At 39.7% G+C, this 23,292-nt stretch overlaps 1 protein-coding gene across 3 annotated transcripts in view; it reads right to left on the reverse strand.

Annotated features, from left to right (window-relative positions):
* The window catches only part of PRKN (parkin RBR E3 ubiquitin protein ligase), a 643,936-nt gene extending 620,644 nt beyond the window's left edge, over window positions 1–23,292 (reverse strand). The window contains exon 1 of one of the 3 annotated variants that reach the window (XM_081855184.1): window positions 23,131–23,292. In XM_081855184.1, the coding sequence (XP_081711310.1) occupies window positions 23,131–23,137 (7 nt within the window). In that variant the 5' untranslated portion in view covers window positions 23,138–23,292. The remainder of the gene's footprint in view (window positions 1–23,130) is intronic. The other 2 variants (XM_081855182.1, XM_081855183.1) reach the window with 2 other exon arrangements.

Raw genomic sequence — 23,292 nt, forward strand, 5'->3', positions numbered from 1 at the left:
TGGCTAATTGTAGGTCTTCCATTTAGACCTCCCCCAGCAGGTGTCACTACAAGATAGATTGGATTATAGATCCAAAAGAAAAGGGTGCAATTAGAAAGAGGGGGAAATGAGAAATGTGTGTGAGAGAATGGGAGGAAGAAAGAAAAAATGACAACAAAATTCAGAAAGGAAAATGAGTATTTTTCCTACAAGGACAAACGTGAGAATTCAGCACTATACCAACAACAGAAATCAGCTTATTAGAGAAATGTACATATTACACTAGATGCATAATATTAGCATTCTATAGTCTTGCTTACAACTATTACAACTATTACATCTATAGGGGAAATGGCTCTAAGGTAGTAGTTAATAAGACACCAACACTAAAAATACTTTCTGTGATGCACTATACCATCACAAACAGAGTACAGAAGTATTAATCAATATCATACTGGAGTTTTTTTCAAGATTCTACAATGGAGGCATTCCTAATAATAATAGAAACAGTAGCCATAGTTAAGATTTCTTGTTACTAGCTCTTAAAATTTGGAGGGGGGGTGAGAAACAGTTTAACCAGAAAACAAATTTTCATTTTAAAAGGCAGTCTCTATACAATCTCTGCAGCTGTCCTGCCACCCAGCTATTCTGTAGGCATTCAGACACTTCACTATAATGTTCCAAAAATCAATAGCAATTTATTCTCTCTTTGGACCCCAAGCAACAAAAGTAAATAATACTGTCACCTCCAGTCTGCCTGCAGAACATGGTCACAAAACAGTCTTGCCAGTATAATACAACCCTATATGGTTCTTTATCTATGCTGGCTCTGCTGATTGTATTGGTTTTCATAAGGGACAAATACTTCAGTAAACTAACACAAAGGGGTCAGGTTCTTATACCAAAACAAAAAACAAAAACAAAAAAGGAGCTTGAGGCTAAATTAAGAGCAACATTTGGCCCCTCTCATTTCACCTATGTTGATTTTGTTAGGACAGAAATAGAATACACGTATAACCTCCTCAATAGTTGTTGTTTTTTTAAGAGCTTGCCTCTTTGAGTGAGAATATATGATGCCTATTTGGAAGCCTCCACTCACCTTTAAAACCTTGTCCTTCAAAAAGGTCAGCGGCTGAACTGTTATTTGTTGAAAACCATCCATCATGGGCTTGGCACACCACCAAGTAAGTAAGTAAGTAAGTAAATAAAGCCCTCATTCCAAAAGGATTGCCAGCCTACGTTAAAGGAATGGCTGGTCAAAGGAAGCGCTGCAGAGGACTTCCATGGAAATTTTACTGGCCATTTTAGATTTTGCCTGGTTTGTATGCATTATTTCAGTGTTCCTCAGCTGGGATTAGGCACTGGATGAGCTATGCCGGAGCTTTTTTTGAAGTATTTTCCTTCAAAGAAGTCTGGGCACCATAGTGTACCCCTCATAGAATAACAATTCCCAGCAACCCTTAACAAACCTCAGTGCCCAGAATAAGATATAATCCATAATCTGTTCCTTATATTGGAGCATAAGTGCAATGGAAATTCCCCCCCCACCCCTTTCCCCAGGCACACCCCATGCCATCCCCAAATGTGATTTGGAGGGTTGAGAGAACCCCAGAACAGATTGAGGGGACTTATGGGGGCTGAAGGAGAAGGGGTGCTATGTTGAATACAACCCCATATCTATTTGGACAGCTGTCCTTTTTTTGTTGTTCTTGGATTTTTCTTCCATGGTTGTGTTTGTGTTTTTTCCTACTTACTCCCTAGATCTCAAACCCAGTGTATGAATGTCACAGCCATCTATTACTGCCACCAATCACATAATATCTCCTTTGTACCTTCCACCAAATAATAATGATCACCATGAAAATAAAAAATCTGACAGCCAATTAAAGTTAATACACCCTCTTTAACACCCATCCAACCAAAGAGGCACCATGGATACCTAATTTAATGCAGTTTTCCTTTTAAAGACCGGGACATAGTAACACCAGAATATACTGCAGACATTTATGAAACGTCTAGAAATATATGAAGGATTGTTTATTTCATTATCTAATGAAACAGTAAATAAAATGTTGTAAAAAGTAATGCATGCTCAAATCACAGATAGAAGAGAAAACTTGCTTCAGATAAAAAGCCTGGGAGAGCATCATAAAATTAGCTATTGTAGGCATAATCGTATAATAAAAATCATGCAAGCGTATCTACTGGGCACATCAGGTAGGAACTATCAGGCACATCAGAAGGCTGCATATCAAACAGCCACTGCATTAGAGACCACTTTAAATTGCTCCCTATGGCAGCTGCTTCCAGGCAGCAAGCCATTTATATGTTGTGGCTCAGCACACATGATCAAGGGATTTTCTATGTTGAAAAAATAGGTTTAAAAAAATCAGAACGCAATGGCCAGTTCAGGTGCCTAGCCATTATTTTCTGCCTTATGCTCAGAAAAAGGAAACAAGCTCAAGGCGGCTTACAAGTTGCAGGACTTCCTATAATTGGTGAGACTGAAGATATCTAAATTCTACACCTCCTTTCACAACTTCACTTCTTACTGTAATGCAAAACAAAGGAGAAACATAAATGACTTGACATCTGTGAGCTCCTGTTTGTGAAAAGGGAACCCGAGTTAATAAAGGAGGAATCAAGGCCAAATGAAAACCCCAAATAAGGAGTCACAGCTTATTCTGCAGATCAGACATATTACGTAATTGTATCCAACAATGGTATCCACACATTCAGATGTGAACACAGCCATTAACTGGTGACTCCCTTTTGTGTATAGTTCCTCCCCCCACCCCAAAAAAAGCATTGGGTTTTTCTTTTGGTGACTAAAACAAGCACATCAAACAATATAGAACTTCATCTGAATAATACAGATGTGAAAACTTCATCTACTGTAAGATCTTACGCAGCTGGCGTTCCATTACTTACTACGCATTTCCCTTTAGACAATGTTATTTAATTTTCTTGATTTACCCTCATCATTTCTTGATGATGTTCCAATCAATTTTAAATTAATAGACTGCCTTCATTTCAAGTAAGCCGACTACCCTTTAGTAACATGTTGTAAACACTACAAAAGACAGATTACGGTATGTTTGATGATGTATACCAGCTCCTCCAATTTCAGCGTGTTTTATTTTGCTATTCTGAACTCAATCCAATTGTGTCTGGAATTTTTTTTTGGGGGGGGGTGGTAGCTTAATTCAGGCTCGAAATAGTTCCACAACTAACCAATCATTAGTATGTACCAAAATCTGTAACTGTGTGAAAATTAATACCATCCATGTTATGGGGGTCAGAGTCAATTTAGTATTTGTGGAACAATACTAAAACAAAATATGTAAACCAGAGCTGGATTGACCATTAAGCAAAATAAGCATGTGCTTAGGGCATCAAGAGGAGGGGGCACCACAGAATTTTTCCATTGCCTGTTTAGTGCATCAACAAAAAATGTAAAAACAAGATTCAGTCATGCTGAACTTTATAAAATAATGGTAAAATACAATATTGAGTGTGCCTTTCCAAATGTAGAAATTTGCTTCTGTATATTTTTAACATTAATAGTCACAAATGACTCAGCTGAGTTTTCATTTTCTCAGTTGAAGTATATTAAAAATCCCAACAGAACAACTATGCAACAAGGCAGGCTGGATGCTTTATCTCTACCAAGTATAGAAGCAGATGTGTTACGTAAGATTAGTTTTCAGGATCTGATCAAAGTCTTTGCAATTAGAAGAAAGAAAAAAAATTCAAATATAAAGTGGATGTATACAAAAATAAACATTATTTTCCATCTTACTGTAGGTTTTGATTCACTTCCAAAAATAAAATTTTATTTTCCAGATCATTATTGTTTATATTTTGAATTAGATATATAAGGGGTCACTAAAATCTTTTAAGTGCTTTATGGCCTCTAATGTCTTTAAAAAAACCAAACATTTCCTTCCTATTTGGCCCAAAGGGTTCTTAGAATGGCTTACTAATCAATGATAACAGCAGTCTCTGCCCTCAGGCTTGCTACTTAAAAGAATGCACAAAAGGGGAAACGGGATGCTAAGGAAGAGGAAAAATGCAAATTTACTCTGCAGTTCTTAAAGTAAAAAGTGTGCAGTGGCATTGATATATAAAAAGTAACGGTAAGCATGTACTTTAATTTTGTCTTCTAGTAACTATTTCATCTTAAGCACTCTTGTGGTAAACACAAAGGATGATCAATATCCCTTCCAGATTGTCATAGGCCATACTTTACGCTATAGTGTTTCTATCAACACTTGAACATAAATGCCCAATTGCTGGGATGATTGCTGACAGACTAACAGTTACAGGTTGTTCTCCTCTTGTACCAGTTACTATAAATATCAACACAATGGCATGGGGTTTTGTTTTTCAGTTTTAAAAAAACAGAGTAGTGAAGCTTAATAGGGGAGTTCGCTATTGGCGTAACACTTTCAGGCTCAAAGATACTCATCTCTACTATTTCTGATACATGATTTGCCAGTCCTTTGGAGACATTCAAGTATTGATGCATCCAAGTCACCTTTCTTCCCTTGTTAACAAGCAGCTGTTGTGTATGGAGTGTTTGGGGGTTTGTTGGTTTGTTTAATGCTTCCGATTTGTCAAGACCTGACGAACAGGATGGTTTTTACAGAGTGTACCATTTTCACTCCTTCAGGAGACTACAAGGCCACATGAAACCAGGCTAGTTATTAATTTTTAATGGCAACTTCCTTGGTTCACGACAGGAACATCTCTCTCTCTCTCTGTACTATTTGTACTGAAGAAAAAACTTTGCAAGGAAAGAAAGAAAAACAGCATTCATACGAGTAATTTTCCAAACTGTCAAGTAACCCTCTCCACACTGACTTCTCCGCCGAGAAACCCTGCACACTGAAGATGATCCAGGAGATGTTCTACAATGCACAAGCCATGCCTGTTGTGTCTCACCATCCCTCAACACAACATTCTCCTGCTCGTCAACAACATCCTCTTTTCTTTTTCACTGAGGAACTCTGGGGCTCCACAAAAGAAAGTTTGAAACTCACTTGCACCAATGACAAGATTTAAGAGGATCAGTTGCCAGTCTATTGCTCAAAAGTTTCTCTTTTAGCTTTGGCATGGCTTGGTCAATCACAGTAGATGGTAACTAACAGGCAGCCAATGACACAGTCCACCTTTTCTGTTCGGATGGTCAACTCACCCACAGGGTGAAAGGAAGCTGGGGAAGTTATGGGAAGAGGGTGCTTTGGGAATGTTTTGGTAGTGCACCAGTCTTAAACAAACTGAACAGATTCTTCTTCACCAAACCTTTATTAGGCATTAAAAGTATAGGCCATTATAAAACAACCATATATAAAATTTTTAAAATATATACAAAGAAACAACCATATAAAATATTTAATATCAAGGATTTTCATTGAAGTTTACTGAACAGACTATTCAGTTTTACCAATCTCAAGTTGAAATGTCAAAAATTGGGTGTTTCATGCACTTCTAATGGATTCTGTCAGTATTCAGATACCTAATTCTATTTACTCCTAAAGCAAATGTTACTCAGCATATGACGAAAATGCCAAACTAATTGGATTAGGAATTCAGCTCTTCTGATTGCTCGTACAGCAAAGACAAAACCCATCTATTGCTAATTCTGTCTGTAGCAATGATCATATGGTTTTATCATCATGGATGTTCCACATATTTTGAACCATGTGTTAACAGAATTAATATTCACTGGAGAAGCAGCATATTGAGCAATGATTGAAACCATTCTCCTTATGTTCATGTCCCAATACCAAATCTAAGGACAAAGAGTTCTATAGTTCTTACACCCCATTTCTAAACACTTTAAGAGCCGAATCCCACACATGTTGATTAAGCAGTACCTCCCAGCAAGTTCAGTTGGGCTTGTTCCAAAGCAATCGTGCAGGGAGCAGCCTCCTCATTTCAAGGGGGAGCATCTGAAGCAAAGCCCCCAAAGGGCTAAAGTAGCCTCTACATGAGCAATGCAAAGTCGTATACACATTTGGGTGACTGGGGGCTTACTATGGCAGTGGCTGGGTATTTCTTTTCTTAGAAACTTTGGGGGGGGGGATTGCGTGTGTGTGTTTGAAAAAAAGAGAGACATCATGGCAAATCTCCCACCACCAAAATCATTTTTAAAATTTCCAGTTTCTTCCAGTATGCTGTTTTAGTGATTGTATTCAGATGATGCCATTATTTTATTATATTCCTTTTGTATTCCTTTATATGCTATTGATTGTGTAGGGGTTTTTTGGGGGGGAAGGAACCCTTGTTTTGAAAAGTGGCATAAAAGTTGTTTTAAAAAGTGTGTGTGTGGAGGGCGTCAAACTTCAGCCCCTAAAACCGGGCAGCAATATGGCCTCCTCCAATTTGCTACCACCAAACCAGGGGTGACATATTGGCTGGGGAAACCCAGCCAGATGGGCGGGGTATAAATAATAAATTATTATTATTATTGCGGGTGACCATTTTGGCTTTACAAATAATACAAATAATGAAAGGGACACATGACTCATATGCTTACTCATAAGTAAATCCCACTGTGTTCAGTAAGATTTATTCATAGGTAAACATGCTCAAGATTTCACCAACAATATCCAGAATAGTCCGATTTTTTGAGTTGCCTTTGCATCCACCTTGGAAATAAACTGAAACTGCTCCTCTGCAGCAGTAGTGCTGTGACAAGCCACTAATTTCACAAACAAGTACAGTGGTACCTCGGGTTAAGAACTTAATTCGTTCTGGAGGTCCGTTCTTACCTTGAAACTGTTCTTAAACTGAGGTACCACTTTAGCTAATGGGGCCTCCTGTTCTTATCCTGAAGCAAAGTTCTTAACCCGAGGTACTATTTCTGGGTTAGTGGAGTCTGTAACCTGAAGCGTCTGTAACCTGAAGCGTCTGTAACCCGAGGTACCACTGTATTCCACAGAAAAGAAATGCACCTAAGCTGATTAAAATAAAAATGTGACCCAAGGAAAGAAGAAAGGGACATCCCTACAATGGGATTTAGTACAACCCATTCCTATCTGGTATCATATTTACAGCAGCAACAACAAAAGCCATGCTAACACCAGCGGCCTTGATTGGGATTCGATCTGACTGTTTTGGTACAAAGCCCATCTCCAGTGCTTTCAAGTCAAACGCTGACAACTGTCAATACTAGCTGATCTTGTCCACATCTGCCATCTGCAATGCAAGGCAGTATAATCTATATAAAGGAATGAGAAGGAATTGAAAATACTTTATAGCTGTTCAGCTTATAAGAATAAAAAAAGCATCTAAAATCAATGTCATTTCCCAAGTGCAGCCTATTATCAGAGCCCGTTAAAGTATGGTATTTACTCGAGCTCAGCTGAAATTTTTCGGAGGACATTTTTCTGAAGAAAAAAATATCTGGTAATTTTTGTTTTACTCACCCTCCCTGTCCCCTTAGAAAAAGAAGCCCTGTCCGCAGGATTTTCTCTACACATTCACCACCATTTTTTACGGTAGCTGCCACTTCCAGCCCTCCCTAACACACACACACACAGCCCCCAGGACAACACTAGGCAGTGTGGCAAGTGCAAAATTGTGGATAGGCTGCCCACACGGCTATTCCTGCCGTTTGCACCAGCAGCAACACACGAAAACTGTTGGGGAAATAACTTGTGCTACTCAGCTGTGAGCCCCACAGTGAGCCCCACCCCAGAGAATCCAACGGAGGAGGTCACTTTGCCTTGGAGAAGTTCAATGAAAGGTTTTCCTTAGTCTCTCGGCCCACAAGTAGGGTGCATAATCTGAAGAGGTCATTTGGACATAGGTTTCATGGGTGTTAAACAAGGATTAAAAAGTGCATAAAATAAGAACCACATTAATACAGGGCACTTGAATGGAAATAAAAATAAAATGGCAACCTTTTTGCAATGACTGTCGGAGCAAAGCCATAGGATGAAAAATAATGATTTCTGGTTTACAATACTGTATGGGCATTTTCATTTGCTATTGTTTGAACAAGTGGTTCTCTAAGCAGACAAGCAACCGGGCAGTTAACAAAAAGCCACAGTGGAAACATTTAAGTTCTGTAAATCTGTCATGCTCAAGTGGTTGCTAGTTTTCAGTACAACTGTACTTGACACTCTTTACCTGAAGCTTCTGAGATTAAAATAAAAGCACCACAGCAGCAACATTCAAAAAAGGTCGCTTTACACATATATTGTTTTTTAATTTATTTATTGTATTGTTCTCCTCTGACCACCTTAGAAATATATTACGGCGCTGTCTCTCAAGATGCCATCGTTACAGCTCAGGCATTCATTTTAATGGGCTGAGAGAGTGGGTGCTTTGAGGATCAAACTGCCATGGCTTCTATTATCAGATGTCTTCCTGCCATTCACTAGCTGTGCAAGATGTGATCAGGCTCGGTTTCAAAGACTCGCTCCACTGATTATAGACAGTCTTATGTTTCTGAGAGTTGTAGTTCTGGCAGAGAAAATCCAAGGTTGATTCCCTGCTGACAACTGTCATGCCTGCCTGTCACCCCCAGGCAGTGCGCAAAACATTCTGGGTGTGAATTTGGGCTGCTCTCCTCTTCTAGGCTGAAACATGTGCAGAAACCCAACTGAAACATTTTGCAGGGGATTGTCTATTTTTACAAAGAATGTTATTTCACAGTTGTATCCTGCTTCAGGTCCCAGGATAAGTGGATTTAAAAAAAAAAAAAACTAAAATGCATTTGAGAAGTTCCAAGTAACAACACAGGATTAATCTCCATATATGGAGATACAAGTCACTCCCTTGAAAAACAGTACACAGATTACACTTACAGCTTATTTACATCCTTATTACATTTAAATCTTAGTTTAGTTATTAGAAGGAGCCTGGGTAACTAAGACTAAAGTCCCTCCAATCCAAGTCCCCATTTCAAACAAACAAACAAATAATAAAATAAAATAAAAAATTATTTATACCCCGCCCATCTGGCTGGGTTTCCCAATCATGTGCAGATGTCTCTGGGAAGTTCACAGGACAATTGTCCCCCGTTGTTTGTTCCTGGTGTCTGATATTGACACACACTGATTCTTATGGTGGCTCCATTTAGCCATCATGGCTAATGACTACTGCTGAGTGGTGGGAGGGAGGAATAATTGTGAGGATGTCAGTTTGCACAACATTTGTACCTTCCAGACCACTTTCTGGCAGTGTCCCTTGAGAATATAGGACTCGGCATCTTTAATCTTGACAGTACAGATTCATTTGTGTGCATGTTTCAAAAGACTACAAAATGGCATAGAAATTGTAGGATTGTTGACATCAGGTGGCTAGATTAGCTGAACTTCCAGCTCTACATTCCTGTGTTTCTTCACCATAATAACTGAAGCTTTTCCCATTCTTTTTTAAGGAAAGGTCAGAGGGGTTTACGTCATCCTCACACTTTGTTACTAGTTATGTTCAGCATCCTATTACACAGTCGCTGAGAATTCTCTGATTCAATTTGCAAAGTAAAATGTCAAACTGGCACATTAGTTCATGTGTGCGTTTTACTCTTAATGTACACCCAACATTCCCAGCTAGTCTGCTTGGGAGCCCCGTTTGGCCAGAGTTCTGCCTTAAAAAATGAAAGGTGCTATTCAGGTAAAATAATAACAAAAGGAGTATCCTACACACTCTGCAGTTTTACTTGCAAGTAAAAGCGTCAACCAGCCCAGAATTAAGTTTAAGATATTAACAGATGCGAAAGAAAGAGGGGGCTTTGCCCTGCCAGACTTAAAGTTGTACTATGAAGCCGCAGCTTTTTGCTGGCTAAAAGACTGGCTACTTCTCGAAGACACTGACGTGTTGGACTTGGAAGGTTTTAACAATGCTTTTGGTTGGCATGCATACTTATGGTATGATAAAGTTAAGATCAATAAGGCCTTTAAGAACCATATTGTCAGGAAAGCAGTGTTTAATGTCTGGACAAAATACAAAGACTTACTGGAAAATAAAACTCCAAGGTGGCTCTCACCTCTGGAGGCTAAGGCCCTAAAAAGACCCAATATGGAGGCTAAATGGCCAAAATATTGGGAAATATTAGAAAAAGATGGAGACAATTGGAAATTGCAGAGTTTAGAGAAAATGAAGGATAAGGTGCGAGACTGGTTACATTATGCTCAGATTAAAGAAGTTTTTAAAAATGATAAAAAGTTAGGGTTCCAGGTGGAGAAATCGAAGTTAGAAACTGAATTGTTAGAACCAAAGACTAAGGTATTATCTAGAATGTATAACTTGCTGTTAAAATGGAATACACAAGACGAAATGGTTAAATCGGCTATGATAAAATGGGCACAGGACATTGGGCATAACATTATGTTTGAGGACTGGGAAAGGTTGTGGACCACTGGGCTGAACTTCACCGCATGTAATGCTCTGAAGGAAAATGTAATGAAAATGATATATAGATGGTACATGACCCCAGTTAAACTTGCCAAAATATACCATTCGTCTGATAATAAATGTTGGAAATGTAAAGAAAACGAAGGAACATTCTTTCACCTCTGGTGGACATGCCCTAAGGTGAAGGTCTTCTGGGAAATGATATATAATGAGCTGAAAAAGGTATTTAAGTATACCTTCACAAAGAAACCAGAGGCCTTCCTTCTGGGTATTGTCGGCCAGAAGGTGTTAAAGAAGGACCGAACATTTTTTATGTATGCAACAACGGCAGCAAGGATACTCATCGCAAAAAACTGGAAAACTCAAGATCTACCCACACTGGAAGAGTGGCAGATGCAACTGATGGACTATATGCAACTGGCCGAGATGACTGGCAGAATCCGTGACCTGGGAGAAGAGAAGATGGAGGAAGACTGGGAGAAATTCAAGAAGTATCTACAAAAACATTGTAATTTGGTTGAATGCTAAGAAGGATGCTAGATTATAAAAAACTGGCCACCACTAAATTAGATTTGAAATTTGATGATAAGTGAGACTAAAGAAAATATAAATTTTTTTGGAAGAAGTGCTAGATTATATTTGAATGAGTGGACATGAGATTGTAAACAAGTTGATAATTTGTTTGGAAAAAACTTTTAACGATGTAAATGGGAGCGGGAGACGTGAGGGAGCCCAAAGAAGTGATGAAATTATGTCTGTGATAGAAGTAAGACTGTTTATTATTTGTGCATTTATATTTAAAAACTTTAATAAATATTTATAAAAAAAAAAAAAAAAAACAATTTGCAAAGTAAAATGTCAAACTGGCACATTAGTTCATGTGTGCGTTTTACTCTTAATGTACACCCAACATTCCCAGCTAGTCTGCTTGGGAGCCCCGTTTGGCCAGAGTTCTGCCTTAAAAAATGAAAGGTGCTATTCAGGTAAAATAATAACAAAAGGAGTATCCTACACACTCTGCAGTTTTACTTGCAAGTAAAAGCGTCAACCAGCATGTTTTGGAGGAGATGGAAACCAGGCAGTGCTATTTAATGAGCACATTTATTATAATAGGCGCACTTAGCTTAAGAAAATCGATGTTGCAGGAAAAAATCCCACTGCTTCAAAAACCACCAAGAACATCTCCCCAAACCCATAGGTACTTGATATAATTGCAACAAAGCTCAAAGTACCTTAATTTTACAGTAATGATATATAGCAATGCAATATGTGTAAGTTTCACTCAAAGTGAAACAAAGACAGCCAATATTGCTAGCTCTTGTCTTTCCCCACTTCTGTTTCATCTGTGCAAATGACAGAGTAAATTAAGCCTCTCTGTTTAGAATGTGCTTTATCTTCCAAAGGTTGCTCATTATATTCCTTTTCAGAAATTTAAGATTTAAAAAACTGTATTCATGTTAAATCAGCTTTCTAATCTGTGCCACACAATCTCATACTGCATGGGTTTATAACCAGTTCTTAGCCTAGTTCAGGTGAGCTGATGAAATAAACAGCTCCAAAAAAAAAAACCAACAACAACTGCATTTGCAGAATGAAGTAAGATCTAACAATGCAACCTTAATATAAATGTTGACAAATGCTGACACAAGTTGTCAAGAACCATTTCAATGAGTGACAATGCAAATAACCATGGCTATCTAAGTCCCGTGCAGCACTTCACTTTTATTAAGAATAGCAATGCACAGATATGGCATCGCAATGGGGAGGGGGACAGATCCCCCGATAGCCAACAAGAAGAGAAGAAAAGAAGTGAAGGATGATACTGACATATATTGAGGGAGGGCCACAGAAGATACCTATGTATACCTACTGATGGTACAGTTAAGGAAGGAGAATGTAGACCTGGAGGAGGTCCATCCACTCCAGGTTCCCTTGCTCTTGCCTCCCAGCAGAAATGGGTTAAATGACAACAGCTGATTAGAGAAGGGTTTTTCATGGGTATCTGGATGGCAGAGAGAAGGGGTGATTCAGGCGTGCTGGCTCTGTCCAATATTATTTAAGAAGCTTTCCCCTTCCCACATCAACTTTATTTTCGCAGTGCTTTGTTCAAGAGAACAGTATCACTGTGAACCTTGCCAGCTCCTCAAAAGGGCTGGGGACGATTTTTTTTCACTCATCTAAACTGGTCTACTTGCATATACAGTGGTACCTTGGTTCTCAAATGCCTTGGTACTCAAACAACTTGGAACCCAAACACTGCAAACCCGAGAGTAAGTGTTCCGGTTTGTGAACATTTTTCGGAAGCCGAATGTGCTCCGTTTTGAGTGTTCTGCTACCGATTTGAGTGTCACACTTCTGTTTTGAGTGTTACACTGAGGTCTGTTTTTGTTATTTATTTTGCGTTTTTGCTTTTGTGGCTCTTTTAATTTTGTTTTTGTGACTGTGTGGAACCCAGTTCAGCTACTGATTGACTGATTGTGTGGCTGCAGTACACTGTTTACTGCTTTCATTTTATGGATCAATGGTCTTGTTAGATAGTAAAATTCATGTTAAATTGCTGTTTTAGGGCTTGTTTTTAAAAGTCTGGAACAGATTAATCCATTTTGCATTACTTTCTATGGGAAAGTGTGCCTTGGTTTTGAAACGGACTTCTGGAACGGATTAAGTTTGAGAACCAAGGTACGTACCACTGTATGTTTTTGCCTTCCCAGCAGCATTCCCCAACAGATACAGCAGCCATCTTGAAACAGTGGTAGGTACATATCAAATCAAAGCTCCATAAAACACAGTGCCTTGTGAAAATTCCAGAAGAGTCGGCCAAGGGTGAGGAATTCTTTACTTCTGCAGAATGGGGTCTCTTTGAGATAGCACCCCTAAGAACAGGGGTGCCAACTTGAATAATATATTGGGGGGCAAGTGAACCCTAACCTTCATAATCAATCACATGATGTGGTTCACAGACACCATTTGAATGGCAATGCCCATCAACTTTGGGGGGGGGGCTGGCTCTCTTAAATATTTTATTGGGGGGCAAAGACCCCTTGGCCCTAGGAATTGGCTCCTATGTCTAAAAGTCTTGGTGGATTTTAACAAGCCAAATGCTAAACTCAATGAAACAGATGCTTTATCTCAATTTCAGTTATTGCATTTTTAGTATTAGATTTATCAAACAGAAAATTAAAAACCTATGGCATACAGAAAAAAAAATAGTGACGCATTTGGAAGGCAAAAGAAAATTCTACCACACCTTTGAATACAATGTGCACAATATGGGCAAAATCCACCAGAAGAATGCTCAGTTGACAATCTGCACCTTTCTTACGCAGGTAAACTTTCACAGAACAGGTATGCTCTTGGAAAGAATAATGCAAAGTTCTTAAACGCCTCTGCAAACTTCAAATGATTAATTGAAGTCAAGCAGCCAAAGGCCTATGAAGACTTGGCTTTAAATGCTAAAGCACTGCCGCACTAGGTATTGAAATTTGTGTGTGATGCTTACCTGTATGGATACAAACATGAGTGAGCAGCAGGGAGTCTGCTATTATAAGAAAGGAGGGCATAAAACATAAGCATCACAAAATCAAGAGGCAAATGAAGGCGCTCGACTCTCCCTTTAATAGAACTAGAGAAAACAGATTGTATTCATCTTGCTTGGGGCCAACAACCACATTGTGTGGAATTCAGCCAGTCTCTATCACAAGGCTCACTTATGAGGTTTGCTATGTTAAGAAATGAAGCAGATGGAATATTTTCTTCCAACAAGATAATTCTGGAGAAAACTGTTAGAAGTACTGGGGAAAAGTTTTTAGCTTAATCTGCTATTTCAGGAGATTAAAACAGGGGGGAGGGGTAGCAAAAGAGAGAAAGAAGAGCCAAATAAAAACAATTTTGCAGAAACAGAAATATTCTAATGGAAAACAAACATTTGAAGTGCTTGCTGCCAGCATTGTAAACTCTAGCTGAAATAAATGCAGCTCCTGCATTTTGCTTAGGACCTGAATCTACATAAGGCGGTCCACAGGTTTTCACACAGGGACAAATCAAGACTAATAGAGGCCCTAAATCAGCCATTGGCAAACCCGGCCCTCCAGATGTTTTGGGACCAGAACTCCCATCATCCCTAGCTAACAGGACCAGTGGTCAGGGATGATGGGAATTGTAGTCCCAAAACACCTGGACAGCCGAGTTTGCCTGTGCCTGCCCTAAAGCACTGAAAAGTTATGCTGCCTTCCAATATTTAATGCAAAATAAAAACAAAACTAAAATTTATTTTTTTGAAATGACACAAAACTTACATGTATGCTGAAATGTACATGCATGTTTGTCATGTGTTTGTTTGAGAAATCCTAAACACAAAATCAATTGCATAATAATAATTGACAAAACCAAGTAAAAGATCAAATAATAAAAAGGACTGTGAGAACAAACAAACATTGAGCAAGTATAAAAATGTATACAGTGGTACCTTGGGTTACAGACGCTTCAGGTTACAGACTCCGCTAACTCAGAAATAGTACCTCAGGTTAAGAACTTTACCTCAGAATGATAACAGAAATTGTGCGGCGGCGGGAGGCCCCATTAGCTAAAGTGGCACCTCAGGTTAAGAACAGTTTCAGGTTAACTATGGACCTCCAGAATGAATTAAGTTCTTAACCTGAGGTACCACTGTACAGTCATCTTCAGGGATCCTATTAGATACAGACATAGGTCATAAAATCAAATAAAATTATCTGTTCTACAATGACCTTTGAGTACTTTTAATTTAAATGTTAACATTTCTCAACAATGTGATATACCTTACCATTCTGTACCAACAGCTCAATTAAGCTCCAGCCATATCCCAAATCTTACAATTGTGTGTTGTGCAATGGCCATTAAATGCCCAATTACCTCCCTAATGCAGAATCTAAAAAGTACCTGTGCACATGCCTACAATGGACCTCAGGTTTCCCTAACTTAAGTTTGGTGGGGAATATTAATTGCTCAAGGGGAGGGAGCAACACACAGCCCAAAGATATCCCATCAAGCACTGCCCACTAGTGTAGATGAGAAACACTGGGATACGATTGCAAAGACATAAAATTGAGAGTGCTCATGTGTGAACATAAAGTGACCCATGAACAAACAAATGCCCTCATGTGGGCACAGCCCACACGTGTGTAGATGGATATAATCATGCAATAACTGTTCTTCTTTTTAGAGAAACTGGTAAAAAATAGTCAACATCAAGGAGAAGGACAGTAAAAAAACAGTCATGTGAATAAGCTCCAAATTAGGATTTTCAGAAAATTCCATTCCTAGCAGCAGCTCATCTCCTGAAGAACACAGAAAGACAAGAATGTATACAACCCGTTCTGTGACAAACTTATCTCACATCTGTGCCACGGTCTTGAGACAACATGCTTTATGGCCTGTCTTTCACTTTACAAACCCCTCACACCAGTTGCACTCATCAAATCAACTCTGTTCCATATTACCTCACTACATGAAGTCATCAACAGATAAGGGAAGAGTTTTTACAATCACTCTGAGGATCCTGAATGACCTCAGAGTGTGATCAAATATTGTTTGTCCTTGATGGTATTCTGGAGGAGTTACAAAACTCATCTATTTCATCTAACCCTGGGGAGCTGGATATGATAACCGTGCGATATAGTTTTCATTTGCCAACTGTGGATTTGTGTGTGTTGTGGTTCAAATGGAATTATTATTGTATTTTTATATTCTATGTGTTTTAAGTACTGGGTCTGGATTTCTTTTTCTTTTTTTTATTCTAACCCATTTTTGGTTCAGGAAAACTGATATGTCATGATTTAATATAAAAAGAGAGAGAGAGACTGGGATTATGTCTGCACAGAGGGAAACTTGAACTTTTTGACTACATTTTGTGTCTGTGTAGAAGACCGGAATTCTAAATATAAATAATAGCACTTATTTGGAATTCAGCTCATCTGATAATCAAACATCCAGAGTAAATATTTCATAATGACTAAACAGTTCTGTTCTTTAATGCTAGGTTAACACAAACAACATCAGTTGTTACAGTTAAACACTTAGATATATACAAGTGTTTTGCATCAATGCAAAGCCAGGTAGCACTTTTTAGTTTTCTGTTTTAGTACCACCAAATCTGGTTTAATGGGGAACTTCAAATATTCACTGGCTTAGCAGTACTTAAAATTTAGACTGCAATGTCTACAAAATTGCCCAACAAAAGCTATGGCCAACCCAATGCTTACAATGATCTGATGTTCATGTCACAAGGCTTTAGTTAGAATAGCATATCAAAAATTCCAGAATGAACAGCAGGGAGAGGATCAAGTTGAGAGCTAGTTTAAGAGCATGAGCAGCTAGTTGAAAGTAGTGCAAATCTCTAGTTAGCCACCAACTCACTAGTTAGCCTTAGGCAACCTCAGCACCATTCTGCAATCCTATGTTCGTGTAATTGGAGAAAAACCCCACTGACCACTGTGGGACTTACTGTGCTGCTTCAAAAAACAAACAAACAAAAACTTAGTGAAACCAGCAACATCACTTAAAAAAACCCCACTCTGGGGATCAGACCGGGGGGGGGGGGGGGATGACAAAAGGAAAGGCACTGAGCAGAGTTCCAAAACTAAGACAACACCGCAAATGCATATATGCCAGTCTCACCTTAAAAAGTGGTGGGGTACAAGGCAAAACCTCCCCAGAAGAGTCTAACATTAAATGCTGATTATCAGTATGCCATAATGGTAAAAGGATGAATTAATAGCACATAACTGAAGAGGGTCAGCATAGGTGAAAAGGCCTTAAGAGAGCTTGATAAACAAGTATACTTGAACAGGCAAAAAAGAAAGAAGCAGAAAAAAGAAAGCCTACTAAAATTCACATTATGTAAATACTAATCAGTTTTGTCCTGCTGTCATTTCTTTTTTCATTGAGGGGAGAAAAAAAGAAAGAAAGAAAGAACCTGAAAGGATTAGATCAATGGAAATCAGATTTTTAACATTAAGTTTCAGTAACCTGGTTACGAAGCTTTTAGTGATATTGTAATTATTCTGAAGTCTTGAACAGATGTTTCTACTGAATGTATTCCACAGAGGATACCAGATCAGCAAAGGCAAGAAACGCAAACCTTATGTGTGCCCAAAATTATTTCAGTTTATTAGAAAATTAAGACTGAAAAAGGAACACAGCCGGGCAGTACAAACATAAAGCTGATGATCAGGAGCAACATGTAGGATATAAACACACAGTCCCCAAAAATCTTAACCAGCTTCTGCAGTCAGAAGGAATCCTGGAGAGAGGCCAGTGTCCTTGTACATCTGAACCATGGTTATGGGCAGCACAGAAAGAACAAGGGGATACCACACTTTTAGTTATTTATTGCATTTATGTACCATCTTTTCCTCCACAGAAGTCAAGGTGGTGTATGTGGTTCTCCCCTTCCCATTAAATCCTCACAACAACCCTGTGAGGTAGGTTAGGCTGAGAGGCACTGACTGCTCCAAGGTCACCTAGAGAGCTTCATGGCTGACTGGAGATTCAATTCCTGGATTCCCAGGTCATCTCTCTCTACCCTACAGAGGGAGATGGAGGGGTTGGGAGAGGGCCCATGCAAGCCTATAGCTTGCTTCCAAACTCGTAACTTTTCCTCTTACGCAAACACAGAAAATAAGGTGTCCACGCATGAGACACTTCACTAGATTTGGTGCGCACAGTCCCAAAGCTGAGGCTACACACATGCATTATGTTCCTTACTGGCGGGGCTTTTTTTCAGCCGGAACTCACAGGAATTTAGTTTCAGCACCTCTCAGGTGGACACCATTGCCGTTGAAAGAGAACAAGGAAGGCATTTGTGAAGAGTTCTGGAACCCTTTTTTTTATAGAAAAATAGCACTGCTTGCTGGTTTGGAACATTTAATGCCCTGCAAAAGTCAGTCTTGGTAGTGCGCTGCATCTGTTTCGGATGAACAAGACTGAAGTGATTCAACCTCTTCAGCCTCTCTCTCCTTCTGACCGAAAGGCAGCACATGAGGTTCTGCAGTTTAGTACCCACTGTACTTGCCACAGCATTTTCAGAATGCAAGCAACGGATCAATTAAGCTGAATCACTTTCTTCCATGCAACTGCACACAAAATGCTTTGCATTTAATCATCAAAGGACTCTCCACACACAAAAATGTGTAAGGCAGAGGTTTATCACGTGGGGCATGGCTGTGCTGCAATGTCAGTCTTCTAGGCGAACTAAGTAGTTCTCAAACTGTGGTCTGTGAGATCCATTCAGGTGGTCTATGGAAAGGTCACAGAACAGTCAATAAGATATATACTTGGTGCTGCACCTTCTGATGATGACAGAAATTGTGGCCATTTTTACCAGGGCTGGATTACTGAATAGGTTAAAAGGGCCCCAACCTAGGGCACATGATTTTCATCACAAGGCACTGGTGATGTTTATGGTTTCTTGTCCTTTAAAATACACCAGTTAAAGGGGCTCTTCTCAGTGGCATGGTTTACACACCACAATTTTCATGATATGGTGTTGTTTTGGCAATGGTGGTGATGCTTTTTGTTGTTGCTTTCCCATATTTAAGACAGAAACAAAGCGTGTGTGTTATCTAAACTGGTACCAACCACCCTGCTACATTGCATATGTAGTTTAACTTAATTAATTTTATCAGCTGCGCAAGTGGAGTTTTAACATGATACATTTTTCAGCTAGCCTGTGTTTATGGTTCACAATGGAATCAATTCAGCAAAACTATATGTATCGCTTTTATTAGTCATAGTTTTGTCTGCTGCGCGCTCATTTGAGTTTAATTTGGTAGAGTTTCCATATCATGGGATAATGTTTTCCTACCAGCGCTTGTGTCTGGAAATTTCTGGGCACTTACCATGTAATCCTATTCTTCTGAGTAAACATCTAGGTCTCTTGATACCCAGGGAGACTTGCTCTCAGGTATATGTGTATAAGATTGCAGGGTTCAGTCTTCAAATAACTGATATTCCTCAGTGTCCTTAAGCATGTATAGTCTACTTTCTGTAGTGCAAAAGGCAAACAGTATCCATGAAGAGAGGTTTTGGATTATTCTCCTGGGTAGTATAAAAGCTATATTCAGTTGTGAACATGTACCACTTAATTTTCATAGCAACCAATTAGTATGCATGATTGTTCAGGAAATATATGCATTAGAACCTTGGAAATTTGATTTAAATTGACTATTTAGATCAATCCGCCCCGCACATAACAGCTACTGATAGAGTTAGAGGCCTGATAAAATATTCTTTGCAGGTAGTATTTCTCCACTGCTGTCCAGAAAGGAAGTAGTGATTCTACCCTGGATAACAATAACTGTCAGCAAAACAAGATGCAGCAGACTGGCACACAATATTTCAACAAATGTATGCTTTATCAAGGAGTATAGAATTTTCCTCAGTATTCCACATTATTTACTGAAGAACAGAAACACACACACACACACACACACACACACAGCTTTTTACTGAAAGCCAGACTTTCCACAAATTCCCTCTGGAATGCAAGACAGTAGCAAGAACTAAAATGAAGGGAGCTATTACAAATACTTCACTTAGTGTTTTCAGTGACAAAAGAAAAAAAGAAAAGGGGAAAAAACCCACACAGACTAAACCACCAAACTTAACTTTTAAAAGCTTTTCGGATATTCAGACCAAGGATGCACAATCTCTTGGGGATATAAAAAAACACATCCTTCAGAAGTAAACGAGTATCACTATGCAACCATCACAGCTTTTCTGAACATTTCACAGACATTCCAGTCCACTTGTGAACACCTAAATCCATGAATCAACCAACCACAAAATGTATCGCAAAATATACAGATCAATTAAAATGTATCAAAGAGCATTTTTAAAAAATATGGCTGAAGCAACATAAATATGCATCTGTTCTTTTTTTGGTATAAATTACCATAAATTACTAATTATATAAAGTTCCAAATAACTGAAGTAGAACCTGTAAAAATTACTATGTTGAGGTGCATATAGATCCTTGGGATAAATAAAATAAGAGGCTTATGGGAATGATCTCCTTCTTCCTTCCAGTACAATATGGTTACATCACTGCTGTGGTCTGGGCCACAATATAACCGCAGACTATAATGTGTTTAATCTGGTTTTTTTCCGTTGGTTTAGCCATGCCTAAGGTTGCAACCGCATGAACGCTTTTCTAGTAATAAACCTCACTCAACACGATTGGGGTTAATTTCCAAGTAATCATGTACTGGATTGTGCTGCAACTCTCTGTTGGATGGTGGAAAATTTGTTTAAGCCTTGCTTCCTTTTCTTCCATGGTCTTGCAAGCTAGAAAACATTTAGTGAAATTGGCAACTCAGGCCCAATAGCTATGAATCATAGCAGGAATGATTTGTGACAGATCACATGTTGGCAGAAACTTCTATTGTGAGTCCAGCTGTTTTGATTAATATGAGCAGGCCCAAGTGGACAAGGGTGTGACCAAAAGCAGAGGAACATTTCTGACAACTGGGGCTCTCTCTCCAGCTTCTGAAATGCAATACACATCAGAGTTGGGAAGGTGATAACCCACCAGCTAAGGGGAAGAGAAGAAAAAATGGTATGAGCCTGAGTTTGCAGTTGTAAGGTGGGAAGAAGCAGAGTGTGAATATATTTCACTAGAGGTAGCTTAACTGTGCTGTCCCATCCAGGTAGCTAAAACAATGGTTCTTTAGGAACCAATAGCTCGGCTAGCTGTTGCTAAAGCCTATTTGCTTCCATTGTGTCTATTTGTAAATAAAATGTGTCTTAGTGCTATCTCATCCAAAGCAAACTAAACCCTCCAGTCCAGCATTGTTAATGGACTTCTTACCAATGAAGGATGTGGAGAACACTATGTTTATGTGCCAGCTAGTCATCATAGAAAAAACTGTTTAGAAACTGCTGCCTACTTTTGCTTTTGTTCTTCCGTCCCTGTTCCCTGTCCCTTGTGTGTTGTGTTTTGTTAAGATTGTAAGCCTATGGATAGGGATTTGTCTTAATTTGATTGTATGTAAGCCACTCTTTTTTGGCTGAAGAGTAGGGTGCAAATGCTCTAAATAAATAATATTAAATAAAAAAAGAGTCCCCTTTGCTTAATGGGAAATCTTAATTCATCAAAACAGATGTTTCAGAAGAGTTGTTTTGTTTAGGTTAGCCCAATGACCTCCACCAACATGAATGATCTTATTTAAGCCCTGCAACAGAGATTGGGGAGAAGCTGGAAGGGTAGAGGTACCCCCCAAACTTCTGTAACCTCCAGTCCAGCACCTTCTCTTTTGAAGTCTCTCACTTTAAAAGAGGGAGGGTGTGTCTCTACTGTGCTTCTACTGTCTCCTCTCTCTTATTCATCTTCTGAGGGCAACACAGTGGGAAGGATTACACCCATAGTGTTGCCTAGAGAGAAAGAATGGACACCTGCTTCTGCCTACTCTCTGCTTTTCCCCTTTCTCTCTGAGCAGTATACCACAAAGGGTTGGCGATCTCACCTGAGGCTCTCTCTATGAAACTGTTTATTCATTTATTGGATCTAGGGCCACATTCACCCCAGCCATCCCTCCAGGGATTGCATGGCCGCAATGGGTGTGGCCTGACCATTTAATACACTTGCTTTACACACCACAGGTGACTGATCACATGCCAGACCCCTCTGGAAGACTCTACCTGCTCCTGGGCATCCCCTTTCTAGAGTGGCACAGCAGTAAAGACTAGGAGCCATCTAGAGGCAGCAAAAGCAGGCAGAGGTTGCTCTTTGAAGAGTAGTTACCTCTGCCTCCTTATTCATCACCTTTCTCTTGACAGTATGATGGGAAGGACTGAGTTCACAGGGCCCCATGACACAGGGGAGTGAGAGGATGAGGTGGCTGCTCCTTAACTTATGTTGTACCACCAAGGTTACAAGTGAATGGGTAGAGGCTCTGGCTTTCTTCTGCCTATGCCTAGAGGGGATGAGCTGGAGAACGAAGGTAGAGAAGCAGACAGCACTTTCTCTAGCTTGCCTGAGCTCAAGAACCACAGCAGCAGGGCAGCAAGATAGGGCGGCAGTGCCCATTTTCTGCTACAGGGTAACAGGAGGAAGAAATAAGGTAAACTAAAAATAAAAAGGTCCAGGAGGAAGAAATAGCTGTTTACTGGCTGATTACCGCTCCTTGCCAGCAATAGCTGCTAGTTTGGCTGCTGCTGCTTTCAAAAATAAGTGTCACAGTGAAAACTTTTTCTCCCTAAGGGGTGCTTAACCTAACCTGGTGTTTTGGCTCTCACACTGGGGAGGGCTGAGTGTGCAAAGTAGCATCCAGATGGAGGAGGCAGTGAGCTTTTGGTGTTACAAAAGAGTAGGCTGCTCTTTTTAGGAGAAAGGTGTCTCTCTCCCCCCGCCACCCCCAATCACTAACCAAGGCATTTCTGTGATATGAACAGCATTACTGTTTGGATCAGAAGCCTGTTAAGTACCTAAAAAGATACGTTCGTTATTATTTGTTAAGTGGGATGGAATGCAAAAAAGGGGGGAATACATATGTATGTATATGGAGAAAGTAAAATGTTCAGCGGGTATTTTGGCAGTGTACGAGCTACATAGAATTTATATAAACTGGAGCTCACAGGCTGCGGTGTCACGTGGGTGTATTTCTGTGTTCATACATACGGATTAGGATATTCAGCAAAACTGCACTGTTCCTGAAGAACCACGAGCACCCTTCACCCACCCGCCATTTCCCCGTAGTGCCGGGAGGGGATCAAAGGGGGACGCTGCATCCGGGTCCCACTCACCTATCATAGCCAGCGGAGGAGGAGGGGGCGCTCACATAGCCTGCCCTGTCCACATTCACAGCAATGTCAACCTTCAGGATACAACGCTCCCTGCAGGCCGCCCGAGCTGCAACCCGAATACTGCGCAGGCGAGGTGAGGAGCTGCTTGCGGCAGTGCACTCT

Source organism: Podarcis erhardii, assembly GCF_964252035.2.
Source record: "Podarcis erhardii genome assembly, chromosome: 3".
NCBI classification, from domain to species: domain Eukaryota; kingdom Metazoa; phylum Chordata; class Lepidosauria; order Squamata; family Lacertidae; genus Podarcis; species Podarcis erhardii.